General features: G+C 46.6%; 1 protein-coding gene across 1 annotated transcript in view; it reads left to right on the top strand.

Moving 5' to 3' along the window:
• LOC138454181 (C-Jun-amino-terminal kinase-interacting protein 4-like) overlaps window positions 1-23,827 on the top strand; it is a 993,589-nt gene that overhangs the window by 921,633 nt on the left and 48,129 nt on the right. The window contains exons 23-24 of the mRNA XM_069607022.1: window positions 3,531-3,702; window positions 8,890-9,003. Coding sequence (XP_069463123.1) covers window positions 3,531-3,702; window positions 8,890-9,003 — 286 coding nt within the window. The remainder of the gene's footprint in view (window positions 1-3,530; window positions 3,703-8,889; window positions 9,004-23,827) is intronic.

Genomic DNA, 23,827 nt, shown 5'->3' on the forward strand with positions numbered 1-23,827 from the left:
CAGCTCATTGTTGGAACTTACAAGAACTGGCATCACCAGAGTCCTCACCTGATCTAAGAGTGTGGTACATTGCCAGTGAAACAAAAAGCCAGCCCAGTCATAATGTTGGAACGTAAGTGCTACTAGGCCCAGGGTACGGAGTCCCAGGCATTCATTTCCAGACAAATAAAGGGCAAACGAAGTCATCACGTTAGCACATAGGTGCTACTGGGCATTGATTGCCGAACAGGTATGGAGCCAACACAATAGTAAGGTTAAACACAAATGTTATTGGTAACCGGGTTCCGTGTCCCAGGCATTCTTACCTGTCTGTAGTAGTGGATTCTAGGACATTTCTTAACCGTGGGTGGTCGGTCGAGAACCATGGTTTTGTGGAGGGGCGTAAGCCAGATAGGTCCTTTTGGACCATTTAGGGGAAGAGCCAGGTTATGAGTGCTTTCCGGAATGCCATGTAGTCTTGCATGTGTCAAATGAGGGGCGGCGGGGGCAGTGAGTTACAGATGTTTGGCATCAGGGTTGAGCAGGCGGACCCTCTGATCCTGGCTGATTTGGAGGTGGGGGCCAGTAGGAGGAGGGCAGTGTTTGACCTTAGATTGCGGGTTGGGAGGTACGGCGTAATCTTTTCTTGTAAGTATTTGGGGGCGGCTTTGTGCACAGCCCTGTGAGTAATGCACAGGATTTTGAAAATGGCCCATTGCCCAATCAGGAGCCAATGTAAAGTGTAGAGAGCAGGTGTGATGTGATAACTTGGGGCAAGGGCAAGGAGGAGCCTGGCTGCAGAGTTCTGGACTCTTAGTTGTTTTAGTTGGTAGGCCGGTGCACCCAGGTATAGGGAGTTCGCATAGTCCAGTCTGGACATGAAAATTGACATAATTGCTACCAGTCTATTTTGGTAGATGAGGTAAGGGAAGAGGCGTTTAAAAAGCCTAAGGTGGACGTGGCAGGATTTGGATACATTGTTAATGTGGTGTGACGGAGTTAAGTCAGTGGCCATTGTGCATCCAAGGTTTTTGGTGGATGTGGTGGCACATCATGATCTCTGTTTTCAAAGCGTTGAGAAGGAGATGGTTACTCGTCCACAGAGATTGAGGTCTGTCAGGCATGCTGCTAGGTCAGGGTGAGGGTGGGAGGTCGCTATGGGAATCCTCAGGATGATCTGTGTGTCATCGGCATAGGTATAGCTGGTGAGGTCGAGAGCAGATGCGCCTGGGCAGAGGGGTCAAGTAAAGGTTGGATAAAAGGGGTGAGAGGCAGGTAACTTGGGGTACTCCAGTGCTCGCTGGGCGTGCAGTGGAGAAGAAAGGGGGGAGATATGAGATTTGCTGTTAGTGAAGTACAAAGCGATCCAGTTGAGCGCAAAGTCTCGTATTCCTAAGCAATGTAATCTGTTAAGAAGGATGGTGTGATTTACGGTATCAAAGTGTCATGATGCCTACCCCCGGGCATCCGGATCAAGCCCATCAGCCCCGGGAGCAGGCATTTACAAAAACCCCAGCAGCCCCAGCTAGGGGCTGTCTGGGTTCAGTCCTGGCGCCGTAGGCACCAGGCTCATAATAAAAATCACTCATGGCGCCATAGGCGCCAGGCTCATAGACATTACTTACCTCATGCAGACCATGCTGCAAATAAATCCAAGCCAACGTGAGGCCTGGATGGGACTATTTTACTACAGGGACTATTTTCTACTCTGGTGTGGTCCTGGGGAACTTCTTTCCTGGGACTACTTTGGAGGCTATTTAAACCACGCCCGAACAGCAGCACATGCTTCGTGTTGTTCTGCATCCAGCAGCGTGACTCTCACTGTGCCCGCAGCCAGCATCCAGTCTTCTGCCACGCCCGCGTGCCTGCAGCCAGCATCCAGTCTTCTGCCACGCCCGCCTCGAATCCCGAGCTCCTAGAATAAAGAGGAAGAAAAGGACAAGGTTAGAAAACGAACTTATTTCAAATTCCTCACCTGATTCCGGATCCATTTCATCTCCCGACCTGGAAAGTACATCAGTCCTGCACGCGTCGCCTCGCCAGCTCCAGCACGGCGCCATACTCACCAGTTCTCACAGCATCTTTCGATCCGGCACTGTCCATCATTTCTTCGCCGTACTCCGGCACCTAGGGGCACAAGAATAACAAGGTGAGCCAAGGGAATCAACAAATACCTCTTACCACCATAGATTTACCTGATTTACCACCGGTGGTATTATTCTCCATATCTTCATATGCCGCATCTGTAAAGAGGGAGAAAAACAACACGTTAACGCATGCAATAGTTACCGGACAGCGTTGGGTAACACAGACTCTTACCTGAACGCCAGCAGCAGCTACGAGACCTTCTTCTCACGAACTCAGTTGCAACTTAAGGAAGGAAGGGGACAAGAGTGAACATCGGGAACATTGAACTCTTTGAACTTGATACTTACCAATCCTGCCTGGGACTTCAGAGTCAATGCTTACCGGAACTCTCCCAACGCCTTCAAACCAGTGAAGTAACTGGTATCTACGAGCCCCTGCAAGACACGCAGGATGGAGAGCTCATCTTTTACAAACATAAGGTGAGGTTACTAAGGGGATATCGGAGGTGATTAGTGGGGGAGAGCGAGAACAGTTGGGAGGCCATCACTAAAACCCACAGGTGGCTAATCCCTGTCTCCACTTGCAGGAAAATACTTCTTCGGGTCCAGCAGACAAGACTAGGCGGGCCAGTCCAGACAGTCATTTCTGCACTACGCATCACGTTGACGGAGACCGCAGCTGTCCGGGTCCGATCGACACCCCTGTGGGGTCCAGGTGAGCGTAACACAAAGGCTGCTGAGAGGTCAAGAAGAACAAGTGCGGCGTAGCCTTCAAAGTCTGCAGTGACTTTGAGGTCATGCCGGATAGAGATCAGTGTGGTTTTAGTTGCGTGACGAAATAGGTTACCACACAAAAGAGGCACAGAGTAGAGAGGCCTACTGTGAGAAATCTCCAGCGTTCCCTATAGGCCAGTCAACCGCTGCCTGGGCACCCTGCCTCATAACTGTAGCGTCCTACATCCTAAATGTGTATAACATAGCCCTCGAACACCATCTCCTTTATCACATCCTCCCTGTCTCCAACAAAGTCCAAGGTTGACGTCCCATGCACGGAGTGCATCATGAATATTAGCTGGTTGTGATGTATGATTGTTATGACTGTAGTACTCTTCTTCCAACCACTGGATTTCTTGTACATTAATCCTCAAAGTCCCTATGCATCATTTTATTAAATTCTTGTACAGGGTTTGTTTGACATGTGAAGTGAAGTAAAGTAATACAAAATTGCTTTTACCTGCCAATAGGTATTTTGTTTTAAAGGAAAAAACAATTGAGTGAAGTAAAACAAATGCATTGAAGCCTCAAGGAAGAGTCTGTGCCCTATCTGTAATCTATTACTGTGCTTTGAGGCACAGTTTGTAAGAAAGGGTCCAGCATGGAATTGCAGCACCTCACATACACATTCTTTGTATGCCAGCATATTAATGTTACAAAGGTACCTGATTTCAAGCTCTTCTCCCACAGAAATGGTTTGAAGCTACCTCAAGGCCAGAGAGTCAGGTGCGTTTTATGGTTGCAGCCCAGGAGGGCGTATGGGTCTCGGTGCGCCTAGATGCCACCCTGCGTCTCTTCCACGCTCACACGGGCCAACCCTTACAAGAACTGGAACTGGAGCCTTTCGTGCACAGGATACTGGGTAAGTGCTGCTCCTGTTTGTAAATATACAAAATCTGACTGCTGATCATGGTTGTTACTTTGAATTCATTCATAGGGCAGTCTTCCAGAAATACCATGATAAAAAGGTACACTTTTTAACTTATCTGGTAGTGTCCAGTCTGCACCAACCTAACCTTATGACCTGTTTACATTTCTCTCTACCTGTACAGTAATGCCCAGACTTCTTGTACCTATGTTGTTTCCTACCTTCAATACGAGGCAAACTCAAAGCTTAATCAAGTACTGGAATATGTCATTGTTAGAGTAGCTCTAGCCAGGTAACCCATTTGTAAAGCGATCCTAAGACTTTAAAAACCCAAGCTTTGTATTGTAGCCCATCAGATCAGAACTCTGGTCCCCTAGTTAATTTTTACTTCAACTCACTTTCTGAGACAAATTGGAAACTTGTTTTCATTAACTGCTATTAGTCTCTTGTCTTCTGTCTGTGCCTTTGTGGTTCTTAAAACATTTATTACGTTTTGCTTCCCTGCATGTCTTTTGTTGCTTTGGGATGCTAGCTATGTGGTCTATTTTCTAGAACCTACCTCTTGGCCGGGAGGATAGCCCAGGGGCAAGACGATCGCCTTGGAAGCAAGGCGATGCGGAGCAACGGAGGTTCGATCCCCTGGTGCACGCTTAGAAACCTCTGGGTATTAAGCGCGTTATAAATAACCAATAAAATTTGGCAACAGAATTAACATTGCCCATTTGATCTTGTATTTTAAAAAGGTGATATATATAGTTTCACATTTGCCGTACTTTTTGCTTTTTATGGAGTTCAACCACTATGTTAGCTGGTCAATTCTGAGTGTGTCAGACCTGTGCATAGAGATGCTGCCAGGAAAGTGTACGCCAAAAATTGGGCATTTCCCAGTTTTCACTGCAAATGCTTTCACCAGGGGGTGGGGTGGGGTGGAGTGGAATGAAAGGCGGATAGGATGGCTGCTTCATATTATTATCCTGTTTATGCTGGCTACGATTGGAGTACCTTTCCCTCCACCTAGAAGCAGAGTAGCGCAATGCTTAGTAATTTCTGATGCCGATGGGGCGGAACGTTTCTGAGACCAACGACAAAGTCGAGGGCTCACAAACTTCCCTGTGTTGAACGATGGCACTGTCATGGATATGTAGCTAACTATTGTGTTTTGCTGCAGCTAATGCGAGTGATCAGTCCTGGTTCATGTGGGCACGTGGACTACAGGGGAATGAGGGAGGAGCTGCACTTCTATTTGTCAGGGGGCCCCTTTTTCCATCCTTAGTTGATCTTGTTTTATCTCATTTGGGCGGTTGTTACGGTGTATGCGTATATGTACAAACATAAGGAAACCTTTGTTAGAAATTAGGCATGTCTGTTTGATAGGGACTCTTACTGTGGACCAGACTGATTTGGTTCAATGGGTATGTTTCCTTGCAGGCGTGTTATAAATGAACAACTGATGAATAAGAAATGCTTTAAATGGTGATATTGAGAGATCCTTTATTTTTACTGTTCAATAAACATATGTTTTAAAGCGGTTTCTAATAGATATGATCTTTCCAGGGATTCATCAGCTCTTGAAATTAATCACAAGGACAGATTGGACTTGGAAAAACATTTCGTAGCCAAGAGGGTGTGCAGCACACCTCTGCATAGAATCTGTCACAACATCATTGGCGACATGGCCATTACAAGCTGAAGTACCACCTCCTTCCTTTTTTCCACATGCACAGGAACTTTTTTCATAATGAGGTTTCCTCAAAGACCTTTGGGTTTCAAGCCATGCAAAGGCTGCTAACGCGATAGGACAGTGTCGAGTCCACAGAAGCTCTGGGTTTAGTGCTTTGGGTCCGATCACAACACGAGGCCGGGTATTGTTGTCTAGGAGCACACCCTAGTGTGTACTATCCACTTATTATAGTTCAAAGAATGTAGTAGGGTGCAGGGGAGAAAAACAACCCTGACACTAGGTTGTGTAACAAATTAGAACGACAACAGGTGTGCACAAACATGTAAGACACTCCCGTCCCCTGCACACCAATTTGTTTTGTATTCCAATCAATATTTTGATCTCGATCTTGTGTATTTTCAATAATATAAGACTTTAAATCACTTTTATGAATAACCCAAATTCTCAAATTTGTCAACAAACTATTTTTTATATTTGTTTGTATGCAAACATTATATTTTTGTGATCCTACAATTCCATATATATTGTGATTTCATCAGACACAACAATCATTACCAACGTCTACAATCTGAATTATTTTTTATATATATATAAACAAACTATTCATCTTTCTCTGGTGCTCAACGCGTTTCGGGAAATACGTTCCCTTCTTCAGGAGCTATTCTTCCACTTGACTTCTGCCACTATTACATTTTTGATCATTCCATCTATGGAAGAGATAATAAATGATATGTCTATCAGTTCTGATTCACTCTGTAGTTCACATTTGTATCTGTCTTTATTTGTACGTTGATATTAACCTGGTATTTTTCTGTCCCAGCCCAAGGGTTGTGTAGTATTCCACCAACTTTGGGATATGCTCTCTTCCTGTCAACCACCTAATGATATAAATCATACATATGCATATCTCTCTGTATCCTGTCTTTCCAACTATTAGTGGTATTCATCCATTATTCTCATCCACTATTCTCACCTTCTCTGTGTGGTAATACCCCATCGAGATGATGCTTCTAAATGCAAGTTGGTCTATCAGAACTCTACAAGTTCCAGGCAATAGCTATGCACCTTACTTCCAGATTCACCCTTCGTAAATGGTTGGATCTCAAATGTTCCTCTTATCTTGCTGGTTTCCTTTCCAACGTGCCTATGGTAAGGATCAGTATCTAAATTAGGCATCCTATCTTTATAGAGCCTGCTTGGGTGCCCCATACCTTTGCAGCCGTTCCCATGTTGCTGTCACTCGCCTCTGAGCCGCTCTATGGAGGAGCCTTTTTCCCCCCTCATTCATCCTTATTTTCTCCAACCATTTGAACTCTGTTTATGTTTTACCTTATTTTATGGAGTCTTGCTCTCCTCCATATCTCGTTAAGGCATCTGTTACACTTTTGCAGCACACAACACCCTATGGTGCAGTGTTGCTGGGGACCCTTTGGGTTCTCCTTTTATATTCTCTCGTTTTCCCTAAGAACTACTGTTCTTAAGGACAGAGGGATAATTTGTACCCTTCCTAAAACATTTGCTATTGACAGATCAGCACACCCCCGCCTTATGTGGAGTGCTGAGGGGATACTTAGCATCCCCCCTTCTCTGCTCCTTTGACTTTTTGGTTACAGCTGCAGGAATGCACAGGAGGGTCACCTGTGTTCTTATATGATAGCTCCTTTATGTTTTCGCCTTTTCTTCTGTGGTTGGTCTTTGTTAGCCCTTCTTCTACCATTCTGGGAGGGGGAGGTCGGAATGTGATTGGACCGGCCCTTTCTGTAAACTGGTGTTGAACCATACATAACCATCTGATCCGCACCACATGCACACACTCCTGTTGTTGGTGAATAAAGTAAGAATACGGCCATTGTGCCTAAAAGAGAAAATTCCTCCAGGGAATGTCCATGTAGGCAAAGCAGACTTGGTTCAACCATTTTACTGGTTTACAAATACTGTAACCGTATACATTGTAGATGCAGGGACAGCACTTCTTTCTCCTTTACTATTAGATAGGCGGCGTACCACCTCTGGCCTAGGGATAGTGGCACTCTATAAGGATACGGGTGTACTTCTGCCTAGGGACTGTTGTAGCATACACATTGAATGAGAATAAGTAAACTAGTATCACTAGCATTTAATGTTGCTTTTACAAGTGTTCTTATGTGATATATCTGATGTTGTACCTAACACTTGAGGCTACCGTTTACCCCTAATCGGGTTCCCTGATTGTTGTTGGGGGTATTCCTTTCCTCCAAGATCAACTAATTGGTCCCTAAAACACTCTAGCCCTTCCATGTCACCTGGAACCTTAAGATCATTTGGATTTCACACACAAGAAATGAGCGGTGTACAGTAAGAGAATTCCTTCATGCCATTCAAGGCCAGTTGGCACAGTTCAAGGGGTTAGTTGGTGAACAAAAAAGTACAAGAATCCGCACATGCAAATCTGCCATGACAGGTTGCCTTACATTTTGGTGTTGCTAGCTATGATATGTGGTTTACAGTTTTGGTAATGGACATTCCCCTCACGTCTGAAGTCCCTGTGGGGAACTGTTCTTGGGAAAATATGCTCAGTCTCTGTGGAGCCCTCCTTCTGTGGTCTATGGGAATTAGGAACTGAATGTTCTTATTTTCTAATTATTGATGTATTTGTTTGGTGATGGTTTGTAAGAGAGGCTGCTCGATATCAGTTTCACAGCAACCAGAAGAATAAAGGGGATAAAAAAGAACTGTCAAACTCATCAATGCCTATAGAAATAGTAAAGGTTAGGCCACACTATAAAGGTTGCGTTCCAGTTTCACAAGGATAGAATAGCCAGAGAAAGAAAGAAATAACATAGAAATTGGGATGTTATAGAGAAGCTTAAAGAAAGAAAAACCGAAGAGACAATCATTTTGATTAGCACGTTGGAATCATAATGTTCTCTATAAGAGAAATGTTTGCCAAAATGTATTTCACTCCTCTCACCATCCTTGATGTGTAATTCTGCATTTCTCAAGTTTATACTGAATTCAGTTTGTTGGTGCAATCTTAATATGGAAGGCATTTCAAGCTTTCAGTACTTGGTTGAGCATGACACCTAATGTCCAAATTCACAATATGGCCCTATTCAATAAGGAGCTTTTTAATCCAACATATTGGACCCAGTCATTTTCGATTTGGAGGTGCATATTCTCGTAACATGATTGAAGTTGTGGTACTATTGTATAGTCTTTAATCCTACCATTTTGAAAAAGAGCCTATTCTCCTGCCTCACGGACCTCCTTGTGGTTGTGCTGGCCTTATTATATGCCTTTTTTGGGGGAGGTCTTCTGTATTCCTCTAGCTTTGTGGAACTCCGCTTGTTTGTCATTTTAAGTTAATTTCATGCCTTTTTGAAGCCATGCACTGTATTTTCTCTGACATGCTCTAGACATGGCGTGGTTCACTGACTGTATGGTGTATTTGACTTTCATGCATTGAGTGGCTTTCACCATTTAACATTGGTCACTACAGTTTTGCTTTATCTGTCCTACAGGCTCCAACAATTTGGGATTTTCCTTTGTACAAGTCTCTGCACTTGCAACGTTTTGTGATCGCCTCTGGATCGGCACCACGAACGGCACTATTGTCTCCATTCCATTTTCAACTGGTAAGCCCCCTTTGTAATATTTGATTTATACTCTTCTGTTGATGCGCTATGCTTTACTACAAAGAAAGCCAGCTATGCTCAGGATCATCAAGTGTCATCCAATGTGCTCTCAATAGTCTGCTTTATTTGATGGCAGAGGTATGTGCTATTTATTTTTGCTTACATGCAAAACACTGTTACGTGAACATTGCACACTTCATGAAACCTACACAGTAATAAACCAACATTTAAGAAAAGGCAGAGTAAAGCAAATGTTCTTTGAGTAAAGAATGAAAGGAAGAGAAGAAGATCAATGGGCATTAGGAAGTGTTTTGGGAACGAAAGTGAGATTGCGCACAGTGGGGACGATGGACCATGACAAGAAATTAAAATTGAGAACAGATGGATCGGATAGTTGATTGAAAGAAATAGGAGAAGATGAATAAGTTTGAGCAAGGATGTACAAACAATTGAAAACACTACATAAAAAAGGAAAAAGATGTGTTTCGAAGGATAACCAATGGAGAGACAGGAGAGCAGCAGACATTGAATCAGATGGAGAAAGATGACAATTATAGTTAAAGACAGATCTTAAAGGAGCACGCTGTTAAGCCGGAAGATCAAGAAGAAGAGCAGAATAATAGTCAAGATGACAACGAATCATAGTAAAAACAAGAAGGTTAGTGGCTTGAAAAGATAAGTGGTTGGACTTTGCAGATGTTATAATGATGAAAATGGCAGAATCTAGAGGTCTACGCCATATGATTGGAAAAGGAGAGGGACAAATCAAATATAACACTTAAGTTCCGGGTGTAATTTGATAGAGCAGTTTGAACAGGAAGAAAAGAAATAGACGGAGGAGTAATGTGCCGATGAATCTGATGAAGGGAAGAAATTAACTTCAGTTTTAGACGGGTTCCAATGTGGAGAATTTGCTGACACCCTTTACTGTCTAGCTAATACACAGATGGAAAGGGGTGGCATGGATTGAATAAAAAAATAAAGTAGATCGCCAAAGTCAAATCTATGAATAATTAGAATAGACATTATAATTTAGTGGCCCCAACCTAAAATCTGATACTAAAACCCCAAAAATAAATATTTGAAGCCCCACGGACGCTTCCAGTGCCATTCTACTAAATGATATAGGGTATTTCTTAGATAAACAATGAGGATCTATTTAGATTAATCCACATAAACTGTAGAATACAGCCCTCAATCTTCAACTTCTGCTCCAATCCCATTGCTCCTTTTCCACAAACCCTCAAAAAAGTAGTCTTCAGAAGAGTTTCTGACTAACTCCCAAGATCTCTGAAACTGTGATTGAGCTTTAGTGCATTGTACTCCACGAAAATCAATCTAACCCATGCAGTGTACTAACTCACTACTTCGCACCACATCAACCTATCCCCGGGCCATTCCACTGCTTTAGATGCAGTTGAACACAGCATCATGCATTAAACCATGTTTACACAAGGCATAACGAGTAAGATGGTGGTTCCAACCAACCAATACTACTTCATATTCGGGTGCTCCTGTACCCCCACTCCTATCTCTCTGTATTACCCCAAGGTACTCTCAGGGGACACCCCCCATCCCCTCCATCTCTTTAACTCATACCATTAGGTGAGACCTCTTCACTTAGGCTATCTTCCCACGTTTTTGCAGACATTTGGATCTTTCTCCCTGGCCAATCTGTCCCTGCTTTCCCCCAATTAATAGCATGTGTAAAGTAAAAACACATAAGTATTGGGCTTAGCCCTCCCAGTTTACCAACGCAGCTCTGCCACATAACGGAGATTGCAGCATGTGAAGGCACGTGTTTCATGTTCATGTTTCGGGACCCTGTTCCATGTTCTAACCATGTTCATTTCCCTGGTAGAGTGTGTGTACTGCTCCACTTTCTTACCCCAGTAGTCTTTGGGTGTACTGGCTAGTGTTGCTTGGCAGCTCTGTGAGGTGGTGTGGTCTACCTCTGCATGCAACATCCTCTCTCCCCGTTGTGGTACTTTGCAGTGTCTGATGTGCATCTGCAGCATCACTACATCCTGGTGAATTTTCCTCTCTGCGGTCAATCACAGTTGCGGTCTGATGGTAATTCAGTACTCTTCTCAAGGTTGGCATCTTGATGGGTTTTCTTGCTTTTCTGCTAGGGTGCCATCTTTTTAAAAGCTACAGAAAACCCCTGGCAAGTAGCTGACATTTAGGTAAGGCTTGAGATAAGTGGTCTGCAGAGAGATCTGCTGGCACATGGGGGGCCTGGAATTGGAGCCTTCTCAACTGCCACCGTCCACCCCTGGGGTACGACTGGGTCTGGGTTTCTCACTGGTAAGTCCATAACCACCCAGCTGGGAAGGGCTATCACAAAGTTCCCTGTACGGTGCCCGGCTGAGCGCACATGCACTTTCAGTTGAAAGGTCACACACTTTTTTTAGATCGCTGCGCAGGGCAGAGAACGTGTTCTACATTTATTCGTCACTTGCTGCACCACCGTCAATCAAAGGCCATGCCCATCCTTCTTTGAAAGTGATGAGCTATTGCAGTACTTGAGTGTATGTGCTGAGTTGCTACAGCCAATGAACATTCCCAAGAAGGGTGTGACGGCTGGGGCGGGGCCTGGCATCAGAGATCCTGCTAGTTTGCTGCAGACTAGGCCATGCATCCATCTCCTGAAGATGTCTTTTTAGCCACAGTGAACTGCTGTCTGCTTTTTGTGACGGATGGTCCCTGGTATGCAAGGAAGCGAGGGACTCACTTGCAGGTCAGTGAATCTAACCATATGCTGGGGCCTCCGTCAGAAATCGTGGTGTGTATATCATTCAAAAGAATTCCAAATATAACTCCTGTGTCCCTGACACAAAGTTTCTTCTGATTAAGTAGTAGTCGGTGTTATTTTTACAGATGTGATAATCCGTCTGAAGACATTCCACAAGCGTCCAAGACCATCACTTGACTTTTATAGCCATGGTCTGTCTGGGATCAGCAGGCTGGCATAGGCAGACACTTCCGTACTTCGCATTCCTAGTCTGTGGTGGGGCTCTGTAAAGTTTTCTCAATAATAAATGGTTTGTTTTCTCTTTAGTTGCAAGCATTATGGCAGTAATGAAACTCCTCCAGCCAGTATTTCTGATCAGCGTACATCATTTAAATTTTATTGAACTTAAAACTGATTTATAGTGCATTTGGTGTCTCTCAGCGCATCCTGGTTTTAACTAGATCATTTGAATGCTTTGCAAAATATTTGTTATGCTAAGACTTCTTACATAGCACACGGTCGCCCTAGGGTGGCATGGTGCTGGAGAGATGGAGGAGAAGCCCAGGAAGCGGCCATCAACCACCAATTTAAATAAGATGTGTTTTAAGAGCCTTCCTAAAGGCTAGATGGTTAGACATTTTTTTCAGTACGGCAGGAAGCTTGTTTCATAACTGAGAAGCTTCAATGGAGAAAGCATGTCCTCCTATACAATAATGGCGAAAAGGTGGGACACAGAGCAAGCCAGCCGACTTGGTTCTCGGGGAGCGCTTCACAAGATATCGTAAAAATGTAGTACAAAGGTACTCCGCCCCCTGGTCATGCAGAGCGCGATGCTCAATACAGTGTCTTGAATTCATGCATTGGGAAACCGCTAGCCAATGTAGACGGCGCAGGACCAGAGAAATATGGGCACCATAAAGTGATCCTGTCGCCACCCGAGCTCCAAAGTTTTGAAGGCGCTGCAGTCGGTGGATCAGACCCTTGGGAAGTGCAAAATAGAGAGAATTGCAATAGTCCAGGCGACTGGATACCATAGCAGCCACCACCAGTGACCGCAGGGCAAGTGGTAAGAGATGAAGAACTTGCTTCAAAATTTTCAGGTGGGAAAAAACCAGTCTGACAAACAGAAGATACCTGGGCATCCATGGACAGGGTGGCAGTCATAATGACTCCCAGATTCTTAACCTTTGCTGTAGAAACAGGAAGAGAACCCAGGGAAGAGGGCCAAAAGGTTGGGATCCAGAGTGAAGGGTAAGGAGGAGAACCCACCACCAACACCTCTGTTTTGTCCCTATTCAGCGTCAACCAATTTAGGCCCATTCACTCCCTCACGGCCGTCAGGCACTGGCGAAGGGGCGACGAAACCTCAGTCCGATCAAGATCTACCCGGATCAGGATCTGGGTGTCGTCGGCATACGAATAGCACCCAACGCCTAAGGAGTGGATGAGGCAAACTAGGGCCCAGATGTATATGTTGAAGAGAATGGGGGACAGAGCGGATACCTGGAGACACCACAAGTGAGGTAGGAAGGATTAGAAAGGAAAGGAGAGAGCAAGAGTGATTGAGAAACGAAGAGAACCAGGTTAAGACTTGGCCGGATATACCAACTTGGGCCAGGCGGGACAGCAGGTAGGATGGTCAACCGTGTCGAAAGCTGCTGATAGATCAAGTAATATCAGGGCTCCGACACCCCCCACATCAACCAGCCTGGCCATGTTGTCCTGGACAGAGACCAGGACGCTCTCCACACCCTGCCTGGCCGAAATACGGACTAGGCTTGATCAAGACAATCAGAAAATTCAAGGAAAGAGATTAGAAGAAGGGAAACCAGTGATCCCAAATGTTTCATAAGAACCGGTAGAAGAGAGATAGGCCATGAATTAGATGGCAGAGAAGAGTCCAGCAAAGGTTTTTTTAGGAGTGGGATTATAGTTGCTGCGTTTGGTGTTATATACCCTGTTTGGCAGGAGGCATTAACGGCCTGCATAATCCCCTCTGAAAGGTCCGGTGAAATCTCCTTCAAGACTCTTAGTGGCACTGCATCAGAAGGCGTGCTCAAATTTAATCTGCTGAAGGGCCTTAAAAACCGACTCTTCAGAAAAGAGAGGGAAGGAGGACCAGCCTGGTCGTATCGTGTCCATAACAGAATCAGTGAAATTATTGCCAAAAGTCTGAACAATAACAGCCAATGCAGTGTTCACAGAAATGTTTGCACGAATAATCTCAATCTTTCTAAAGAAAAACTGAGAGAGGGAATCGCAAAGCTCCTGGGTCGGCTTAACAGTAGGTGTGCAGTTTACTGAGGAGGAGAGAGACTTAACCACTGCAACAGAGCCTTGGTCTGACCCAGAAGGGTTTTGATTCTCTATGCATAATAAGACTTTTTTGCTGCTATGATTGCAGCTGAATAGGCCGTGGAGCTGGCTTCATACACGGTTTTAAGATGCGGGTCGTAGTTGCAACGCCATTTTCATTCCGCTTGTCTAATTTGCAACCTAGTCAACCTCAATTGCTCTGAAAACCATGGCTCTGAAGGACGTTTATGAGTTTGCGTCAGCCGTAGCGGAGCTACCTCATCTGCTGCTGCCAAAAAAGAGGCAGCCAAAAGCGATAACAAAGAAGCCGGAGCCACCGCACATTTGTTTTTAATCGAAGATGCCAGGGTTTGTAGATTAGCCGAGCGCCAGGCACGTTGCCAAACCTTTGCTGGTAAAATGTTAGGCTGTCCTTGCACCCTCGCACTGGAATAAGTGAGCAGGTCACTAAATAGTGGTCTGTCCACAGAATAGGCTCGGCCGATTAAAAGGTAAGTAAAGTTTTATTGGCCAACACTATGTCGAGAGTATTTCCCAAATTATGGGTAGGACCTACCACATGTTGGTGTAAGTCTAAGTCCATAAGGCTAGTAAAGAAGGCAGAATGATGCACAGTGTGCCGCAAATATATATATATTTCTGAGGCTTCTGGAATCTGCTTAGATCACATGCTGTGCATAGGCCGACATCTAGTGGAAGCTGCAGAGTATTACAGTTTGTTTTTCGAAACTCGAAAAGGGGCATCGAACCAGGGTGTGCCAGTAATACTACCCCTAGTGTGACGTCCCCTGTACCCATGATCCCTCATGCATGTAGGACCCTCAGATTGTTTTTTTCCGCCATACTAGTTGGACGCATGTTGCGGAGTTCCCTTGGCTCTAAGCTGTTTATAGTTACAATTATTGTTAACTACTTCCCCTTGCATTTCACACCGTACGCCGAAGATCGATGCCGGTGAAGATCGAGGAAGACAGCACCGAGGACTACCACGACGGACTTCGGGTCTTGGAAGGCCTCTGGCCTCAGCCCCGTACAGTAGGTAAAGTGGGGGGTGGTCATACAGGCTTCTTCCCACCTTTTTTCCTACATATACCCGCCCGCTGCCATTTTGGTACTTATGGCGAGTACTCCATTCAAATTCTGCCCAAAGTGTAACGGGATGTTTCCCTGGGTAGACGAGCACAATACATGCAATTTGTGTCTCCCACGAGACTATGCCGAAGCTACCTGTCGAGCTTGCAAGCTCTTCAAGCCGAAAATCCTCAAAGACTGCTCAACTAAATGCTGGGCCCACTACGCCAGACAGCTAGAGGCCATGGAAGTGGAGGGGACATTCAGCGATGGCAGCATCACTGCCGAATCGGACAGTGAGGGCAAAGGGGTGACTCCGGACACGCGCAGGCCCCCGATCCCGAAGTACTGGCCGGCAACCACATTGTGGGGACAACACCCAGCTACACATACTACCTCCACTAAACACATCAGCCCCGGCCATGACTCGACATGCGTGTCGGGCGATCGGCAACGGAAGACACCAAGAGAGCGGTCTAACAAATCTGTGTCCTCTGGACATTCCCGTTCGCCTCATGACAAAGACCAATCGTCTTCGGTTGACAAAGGTGTCGCACTATCAATAGTTCCCGAGGCCCGATCGTCTGATAACGATTCCGTCCTCTATCCTATCCTACACAGCCAAGACACGTAGCGTCTACACCCGAGATTCGACGTTCTTCCTCGAATACCACCTCCGAATCTCGACGCGAGGTGTCAAATCCCTCGGAGGCCCCTAAAAAAACACTCCTCTAGACAGGGGAAGGGGGGGATAAACAACATAAAAAGTCATCTTCAGAACACCATGTTCATAAGGAGAAGCAGAAAGACCCTAAAGTCCAAGGTATCTGATCCTACCACTAAGGTTAAAATCATTCCTCCGACTGCTCATGTTATGGGCACTGATGAGAAACCAGAACATGTTGTTGTGATTCCTAGCTCTAAAGAATGGAACTCAGCTGACATTGATAGGGTAAAAAGGATGTCATTCATGGCTGATTTCTATGAAAAGGACCCTAATTACTTTCATAGTTACTCCAACACCTCTGCCCCTCCGGGGTCTAAGGCAATACCTAAATCCTCTCAGCCCTCTGCTAAGAAACGCCGCTCTGACGCTCCGGCTCAGGACTTGGTCACAGACTCCTTTGTGTTTGAACCCTACCACCCTGATTCATACTGTGATGAAACAGAACCTCAATTGGTGGATGACCAGACAGGGGTCTCTTATTATGGGGGGGGGGGGGGGAGGAGGAGGAGCAGGAGGAGGATCAGGAGGAGGATCAGGATCTTGACTCACCAGTAGAAAACCAACCTCTACTCAATGAGATACTGGCTAAGGCAGCTGCCCATTTTCATATTGACACGCATATTGTCCAAGCAGACAGGGATTTCGCTGAAGAGATCCTAGGAGACAAGAGAGCCATTACTCAGGCTATCCCTATAGTAAAGTCCATCCAGAGTAGAATTGATCCATCGCTGGTAACCCCTAATCTCATTCGAGCGGTTAACCCGCGAGTTGAGAAATTGTTCCGTGCCGCACCCTCCGTACATTAGGGGCCAATTAAAACGGGATTCCCTGGTAGTAACCACCAGAAAGAGGGCAGGTACACCGCTTTCTTCTTCGGAAGCACCTCCTGATAAGGAGAGTAAAAGACTGTACGCTCTGGGTAGAAAGGTTGCCTCCACGTCTGCCCATCAGACACAAATTGCCAACAGTGCCACTCTTTTGTCAAGCTACAATTGCCATCAGTGGGAGGATGTGGCCGCCTTGGTATCCTCCGCACCCGAACTCTTAAAGAGCCAGTTGGCTCAACTGGCAGCAGATGGAAGGTCTGTATCAGAATCCATACTAAAGACAAACTTCGATGCAGCAGATAATGCTGGAAGATTAATCACAGAAGGCACTCTTATACAGCGCCACGCTTGGCTAAGGCAGTCAGGGTTCAAACCTGAAACACAAGCCACCCTCATAGATATGCGGTGGAGCTGAACGTACTCTTCGGCAAGGCAGTGGAAGAAGCTTTAAAGGCGGCAAAGGGTTAGTATGAGACCCTAAAATCTCTTGGCCAACTCACCAATAAACCCTCTGGACAGAGTGGAAACAACCATTTTCGCCGCTTTCGGGGCCAAAGTTCCCAAAGGGGTTCAAACATTTACCAGAATCGGGGAACCTCATGGGGCAACAATCAATCGCAATCCTCTCAGGGCTTCCCCAGAGGGCAGCGTAGGGGCCGCACTAGGGGTAGAGGCAGCCCGCCAGAGGTGGTACGCCACCCAACAGTGACGTTACGCTTCAGGTCCCCTCCCATGCATCCCCAGTAGGGGGCCGCATTTCCACCTTCACCCACGCATGGGAGGGGATCACTTTGGACAGATGGGTGCCATTCCATGTTAACCAGTCTATTGAGCTACCGGCCTTCTTCCAAGAACACAAGAGCTCTGCTGAGGTGAAACTCCACACACTAGATGTGAGGAGGGTGGTCCTCTACTACGTAGACAAGACCAAACCGCTAAGAAAGACAGATCAGCTGTTCGTCTCCATAGCTCCAGGCAGAGAAGGAGATCGCATCTCTAAGAATGCCATCTCTAGGTGGATAGTCCGATGAAGCCAACTGTGCTATTCCCTTTCAGACAAAACACTGCCTTTTACGTCAAGGGCACACTCTACAAGAGGTACTGGAGCCACTCTGGCTTTCATTGCAAATGTACCACTTGACAGCATTTGCAAAGTAGCTACATGGAGCTCTATTCACACCTTTACTCAGCACTACTGCATTGACACTCACTCCAAGACAGATACTCATGTGGGACAAGCGGTTCTAAGACATCTGTTCGCTCATGAACCTTCTCACATCCCACCTCCTTCTTCTAACACTGCTCGCAAATCTATGCACAGCATGTGATCTAAGCAGATTCCACAAGCTTCAGAAGGGATACATTACTCACCGTAATCATATTTCTGATGCTGGTATCTGCTTAGATTCACATGCGCCCACCCTTCCTCCCCTGTGAGAGAAGGCGCATGGATGCTTGTAGTGTTATCTATTTCATCTGTGTGGATACTCTGTACTCACGCTACTCCTCATGCTACCTCATGTCAGAAAGAAAAATACAATCTGAGGGTCCTACACGCGTGAGGGTTCATGGGAACAGGGGACGTCACACTAGGGATAGTATTACTGGCACGCCCTGGTTCAACGCCCCTTTTCGAGTTTCGAAAAACAAACTGTAATACTCTGCAGCTTCCACTAGATGTCGACCTATGCACAGCATGTGAATCTAAGCAGATACAAGCATCAGAAATACGAATACGGTGAATAATGTATCCCATATATTTATAATATATAAATATATATATTTCTGATGTTTGTTAATCTGCTTAGAATCACATGCTGTGCATATTCCGACATCCAGTGGTCACTGTGGAGTATTGCATCTTGTTTTTCGAAAGTCGAAAAGGGGACGTCGACATAGGCGTGTCTGTAACACTATCCCTATAGTGACGTGTAGTGTACCCAAAATCCCTCACGTGTCGAGGTCCCTCAGGTTGTTTTTTTCCACCCAGAATACTGGTCACCTTAAGCGGAGCTCGTAAGAGACATTGCCATTTACTCGACCCTTGGTCGATTTGTCAGTTATTGTTAACTTATATCTCCTCCAGCCCTCTTTCGACAGCCATTCAACTTCCCCGCCGAGTCAAGAACTTCGGCGGTGGTTTCGACGGAGGTGATCCTATCGGCGCTGCCGCACATGTGGCCCGGCCTCGCCGGCCTATTCAGTAGGGAGAGTGGTGGTCGGGTGGACATATCTGCTTCTTCTAGAATGCCTTTCCTTTTCTCCCCCCTTTCCTTCCACGTCGTTATCACTGGTTACGTCCTCATCTATGGAGAGGACTTGTTTTAGATTTTGCCCACGTTGTAAGGGCAAATTTCTGTGGAAGGATAAGCATAAGCGGTGTAACCACTGCTTACCCCTCGACCACAACGAGGCCGGGTGTGCGGCCTGTTAGCTCCTTCGTCCAAAAACTTTGAAGGAACGCAGGGTCAAAAGGTGGGCAGCCTATGGCATGTCGAAGGCTGATTCCTCACCCGCAGCCGAATGTGACGAAGGGGATAGTGATAACGATACCTCCGTAACGGAAGTTGTTGACCTCTCATTGGAGTGCTCCCGCTCCATCCCGTCTGTCCCCGGCCCCGAAAAGCTCGGCTCCGGCCCTACTTATGGGGATGTACACCCCGGCGACGCACACGCACACGGAAAAGTCACTAAACACACAACCCACGGCCATTCGTTGAGTAAATCGAAGAAGGCCTCAGCGCCAATGGAGACGCTGAATCAACCGGCTGCCTCCGCCGACCGTAAGGGCCGGCAGCCCTCTCCGCAGCCGCATGCGCGCCTAGCAACTGGGCTGTCTACAACTAAGGGCGCTACCACTAAAACATCAGTCGAAACACCTCGAAAGAAGGCGTTCGTCGTCGGCAAGGTGCTGGCTCCGCCGAAAACTATTCACGGCCTGCCCTTGATGGAGAAGTTAGTCATGGAAAGCATAGCTAGAATAGTCTACAAAGATTCGCAGAAACGGCTGGTGAAGGAGTCACCGAAGCCCACTCAGAAGGTCAGGGAGACGTCGAAATCTACAGAGAGCACTTTGGAAGCTCCCCCCACGTCTAAGGGAAGACCCAGAGATACGTCCCCATCATCGGGCCTACGAGAATGTTTCTCAGAGGGTGACGGGGGTATATCCTCCACTTTATGGGAGAGATCTAGAGGCAGAGAAGCAAGCCTTTCTGCCACTAGATCGTTCTGGGTCATCCCAGTGGACTAGGGAAAGAATTGAATCATGTATGGACAGGCTAGATAGGTTAGTGTCCACTTCTGAACACATTCCACCTAAAAGGCCAAGGGAGGGGCTCCCTCAAGCAAGACCCTAGAGCCATATTCCCCAGATTGTTTGACACACTTGAGGAAGAATTAGATGCATATGACCTCACTGAAGAGGATCCCCACTTTCAGGAAGAGGAAGAATTCCTAAATACTGAAGATTTACAAGACCCTGTAGGGGACTTTGAGGAAGACCCCGACATATGTGAACCACAGCCCTGGCAGTCCCCAAGGACGTCAAGACCCTGATGTTTTAGATCTGGCCTCTCCTCAGATCACGCCTGACTTTCACCTGTGGAATATCAACCCACATTTTATGCAATGCTATGCAAGGTGGCAGCACATTTTCAAATTGATACAGGGGAGACTACCCCAGAAGTAGATTTTGTTGAAAAAATAATCGAGGAAAAGCCACCTGCTAGCCAAGCCATACCCCTCCTCGCCTCAATCAAGAGATGTCTCGTTCCCTCTTTATCTACACCTGCATTAGTTAGAGGTGTCAATCCAAGAATCGAGAAGCTTTTTAGCCGCTCACCTTCTGATCCCTTATATATTTATTCCATACCAGATTCCCTGGAAGTAACCACCACGAGGAAAAGGGCGGGGTTTCCGCTATCTACTAGCGAAGCACCTCCGGACAAAGAGGGGAAGAAGCTCTATGCCTTAGGGAAGAGGATTACATCCTCGGCAGCTTTCGCCACGCGTATTGCCAACAATACAACTCTGTTGGCTAGTTACGCCGTTGGCTAGTTACGCCGATGCCCAATGGGGACTGTTGCGCGAAGGCCTACAAGAGGTCCCTGAGCCCTTGTGAACCCGCTTATTAGCCACTGTGACAGAAGGTACCCAGGTGAACCAAAGCATAATCAAGAACACCTTAGATGCTGCAGAAACGGCTGGCCGTTCCCTAGTCCAGGGAGTACTCCTCAAGCGACATGCTTGGCTCAGAAACTCAGGTTTCAAGCCAGAGACACAGGCGTCCCTCATCAACAAACCCCTTGAAGACTCAAACTTGTTTGGTTAGGCGGTTGACGACGCACTGGAAACAGCTAAGAAGGAACACGAAACATAAAAAACTCTGGACCCAATCACCAGACCCCCTAATAAGCGCGGTTATGGCAACAGGCGCTTTTTTCGTGGCCAACGACAAACTCAACAACAATACACCTCAGCCAGCAACTGGTTCCCCTCAAGGAACCAGTGGACAGTCTGCTCAAAGAGGACAACGTCGTGACAAGGGAAAAGGTTGGGGCCCCACTCCTAGAGGTTCCCCGGCTACCACCACCAAATGACCCGAAAGTTTGGGTCCCCTCCCATGCATCTCCGGTCGGGGGCCGGTTAACATCATTTCTGCAAGCATGGGATAGAATTACCACAGACCGTTGGGTCCTGTCAACAATAGCCCACGGTTACTGTATCGAATTCAGTCGGTCCCCAACATTCAGACCCCCAAGGGGAAGACATTATCACCAGAACACATCTCCATCCTTCTTCAGGAAGTCTAATTGCTGCTGAAAAAAGGAGCCATAGAGGTTGTGCCTCTATCACAGGTAAAGGAGGATATTTATTCAGTGTACTTCCTTGTACCCAAAAAGGATCTAACCATGCACCCTGTATCAGATCTGCGCCCAGCGAACAAATTTGTAAAACCACAAAAGTTTCAGATGGTGACTCTACAGGAAGTAATCCCCCTGCTCACACAGGAGGATTACATGGCAACACTGGACATGAAAGATGCATACTTTCATATTTCAATGTTGCCAGCACACAGGAAATATCTCAGGTTCATGATAGAAGGCAAACACTATCAGTTCAACGTGCTACCCTTCGGCATAGCCTCAGCGCCAAGGGTATTCACAAAGGTACTGGCAGTGGCAGCGGCACACCTGCGCAGGTTGTCCATTCCAGTCTATCCTTACCTCGACGACTGGCTCATAACGGGATTCTTACAAAACATGCTTCATGAACACCCAAAAGACTATAGACCCCCTGTTCCACCTGGGCTTCTCAATCAACAAAAAGAAGTCCAGTCTAGACCCCAGCCAAGTCAAGCAATTCCTAGGGGCTCTATTTCGAACAAAGGATGGCCTCGTCTTCCCCTCCAACGAGAGGGTCCAAAACATGCTATTTCAGATCACCCAATATGTAGCTGGTCAAAAGGTGACGGTACGCAAAGCCATGCGATTGCTAGGAATGATGGCGTTGTGTATTTATTTGGTCCCTCACGTGCGTCTGCGCTCAATGCAAGAGTGGCTCAACAGCCAGTGGTGTCAGGCCAGCGGACATTGGGACGATCTAGTGGTGGTCTCGCAAGCCTTGGTTCTCTCGCTGCGGTGATGGTCGAATGAAAACCTTGTGTTGGGGAAATCTTTCCCCACCCCCGCAGTGGAAGCCACTCTAACCAGAGACGCATCCCTCACAGGGTGGGGGGGGGGCTCACCTATCCCATCAGACTGCACACAGAGTTTGGACTCTGCTGGAATTATTGGTGGTCTTCAAAGCACTGAAGGCTTTCCAGAAGCACCTACAAGGAAAGAAAGTGCGGATTCTTACAGACAGCACCACGGCCATGTATTACCTGAACAAGCAAGGGGGAACTCACTCTCCAGGTCTGTCCAAACTGTCCCAAAACGTATGCAAGTGGGCTCTCAGACACATGTTCCTGTTATCACAACATGTACCAGCGGAAATGAATCTTCTGGCAGACGGACTCAGCAGAGACTTCCCTCTACCAGAAGAGTACAAATGGCGACTACACGAAGACCTCGTCTCCAATGTTTTCGCAGAATGGGGCTTCCCAGAGATTGACCTGTTCTCAACTCTGGAAAACACACAATGCCAAGATTACGCCTCCAGGTACCCCCAGAACCGCTCCAATGGGAACGGCCCCTGGATAACATGGTCAGGGAAATTTGTCTACGCTTTTCCCCCTGACTCCCCTTCTCAATAAGATAGTGCACAAGATGCACCAGGAACCAGTTACCATGATACTGGTGGCCCCGCCAACCCTGGTTCGCTCATCTGATGTAGATGTCGCTGTCTCCTCCAGTGAAACTGCCCTGCCCGTACAACATGTTGTCACAGGACAGGGGCCGAATGCTGCATCCATGCCCACAGACCCTGAACTTGGCAGCCTGGCTCCTGAGGTCATAGAATTTGGCCATTTACAGCTCCATCAGAGATGCATGGACATTCTCAGAGAGGCTAGGAAACCGAACACTCGTTAGTGCTACTCTAGTAAGTGGAAACGGTATGTCATCTGGTGTAACTTAAAGAGCATCAACCCCGTTGACTGCTCTCCCACTCATATTGTTTTATACCAGACTCACTTGCTGGACTCAGGGTTAGTCTTTAATTCTATTAAAGTTCACCTAGCTGCGCTCTCCGCCTACACTACGTCTCAACATAAGGTGTCATGGTGGAAGGTTCCAGTTATTAAAGCCTTCATGGAGGGAGTGAAAAGAATTCATCCTCCTATATCTAACTCAGCTCCCGGGTGGGACCTAAACATTGTGTTAACCAGGCTAATGGCCTCCCCTCTGAACCCATGCATAAAGCAAACCTTAAGGATCTCACTCTCAACACTGCTTTCTTGATGGCGATCACCTCCTTTAGGAGAGTGAGTTAACTATAAGCGCTCTCTATCTTGGATCCCTTTGTAACAGTTCACAAAGATAAGGTGGTTCTACGCACACACCCTAGGTTTGCACCGAAATTCATTTCTAAGTTTCATGTCAACCAGTCTATAGAACTGCCAACATTCTTTCAAAATCCTTCAAACTTGGGGGAAAATAGCCTACACACACTAGATGTGTGCAGGGCAGTCATGTTTTATATGGAAAG

This window comes from Ambystoma mexicanum, chromosome 1p (genome assembly GCF_040938575.1).
Source record: "Ambystoma mexicanum isolate Mex_15411 chromosome 1p, UKY_AmexF1_1, whole genome shotgun sequence".
Taxonomy (NCBI): Eukaryota; Metazoa; Chordata; class Amphibia; order Caudata; family Ambystomatidae; genus Ambystoma; species Ambystoma mexicanum.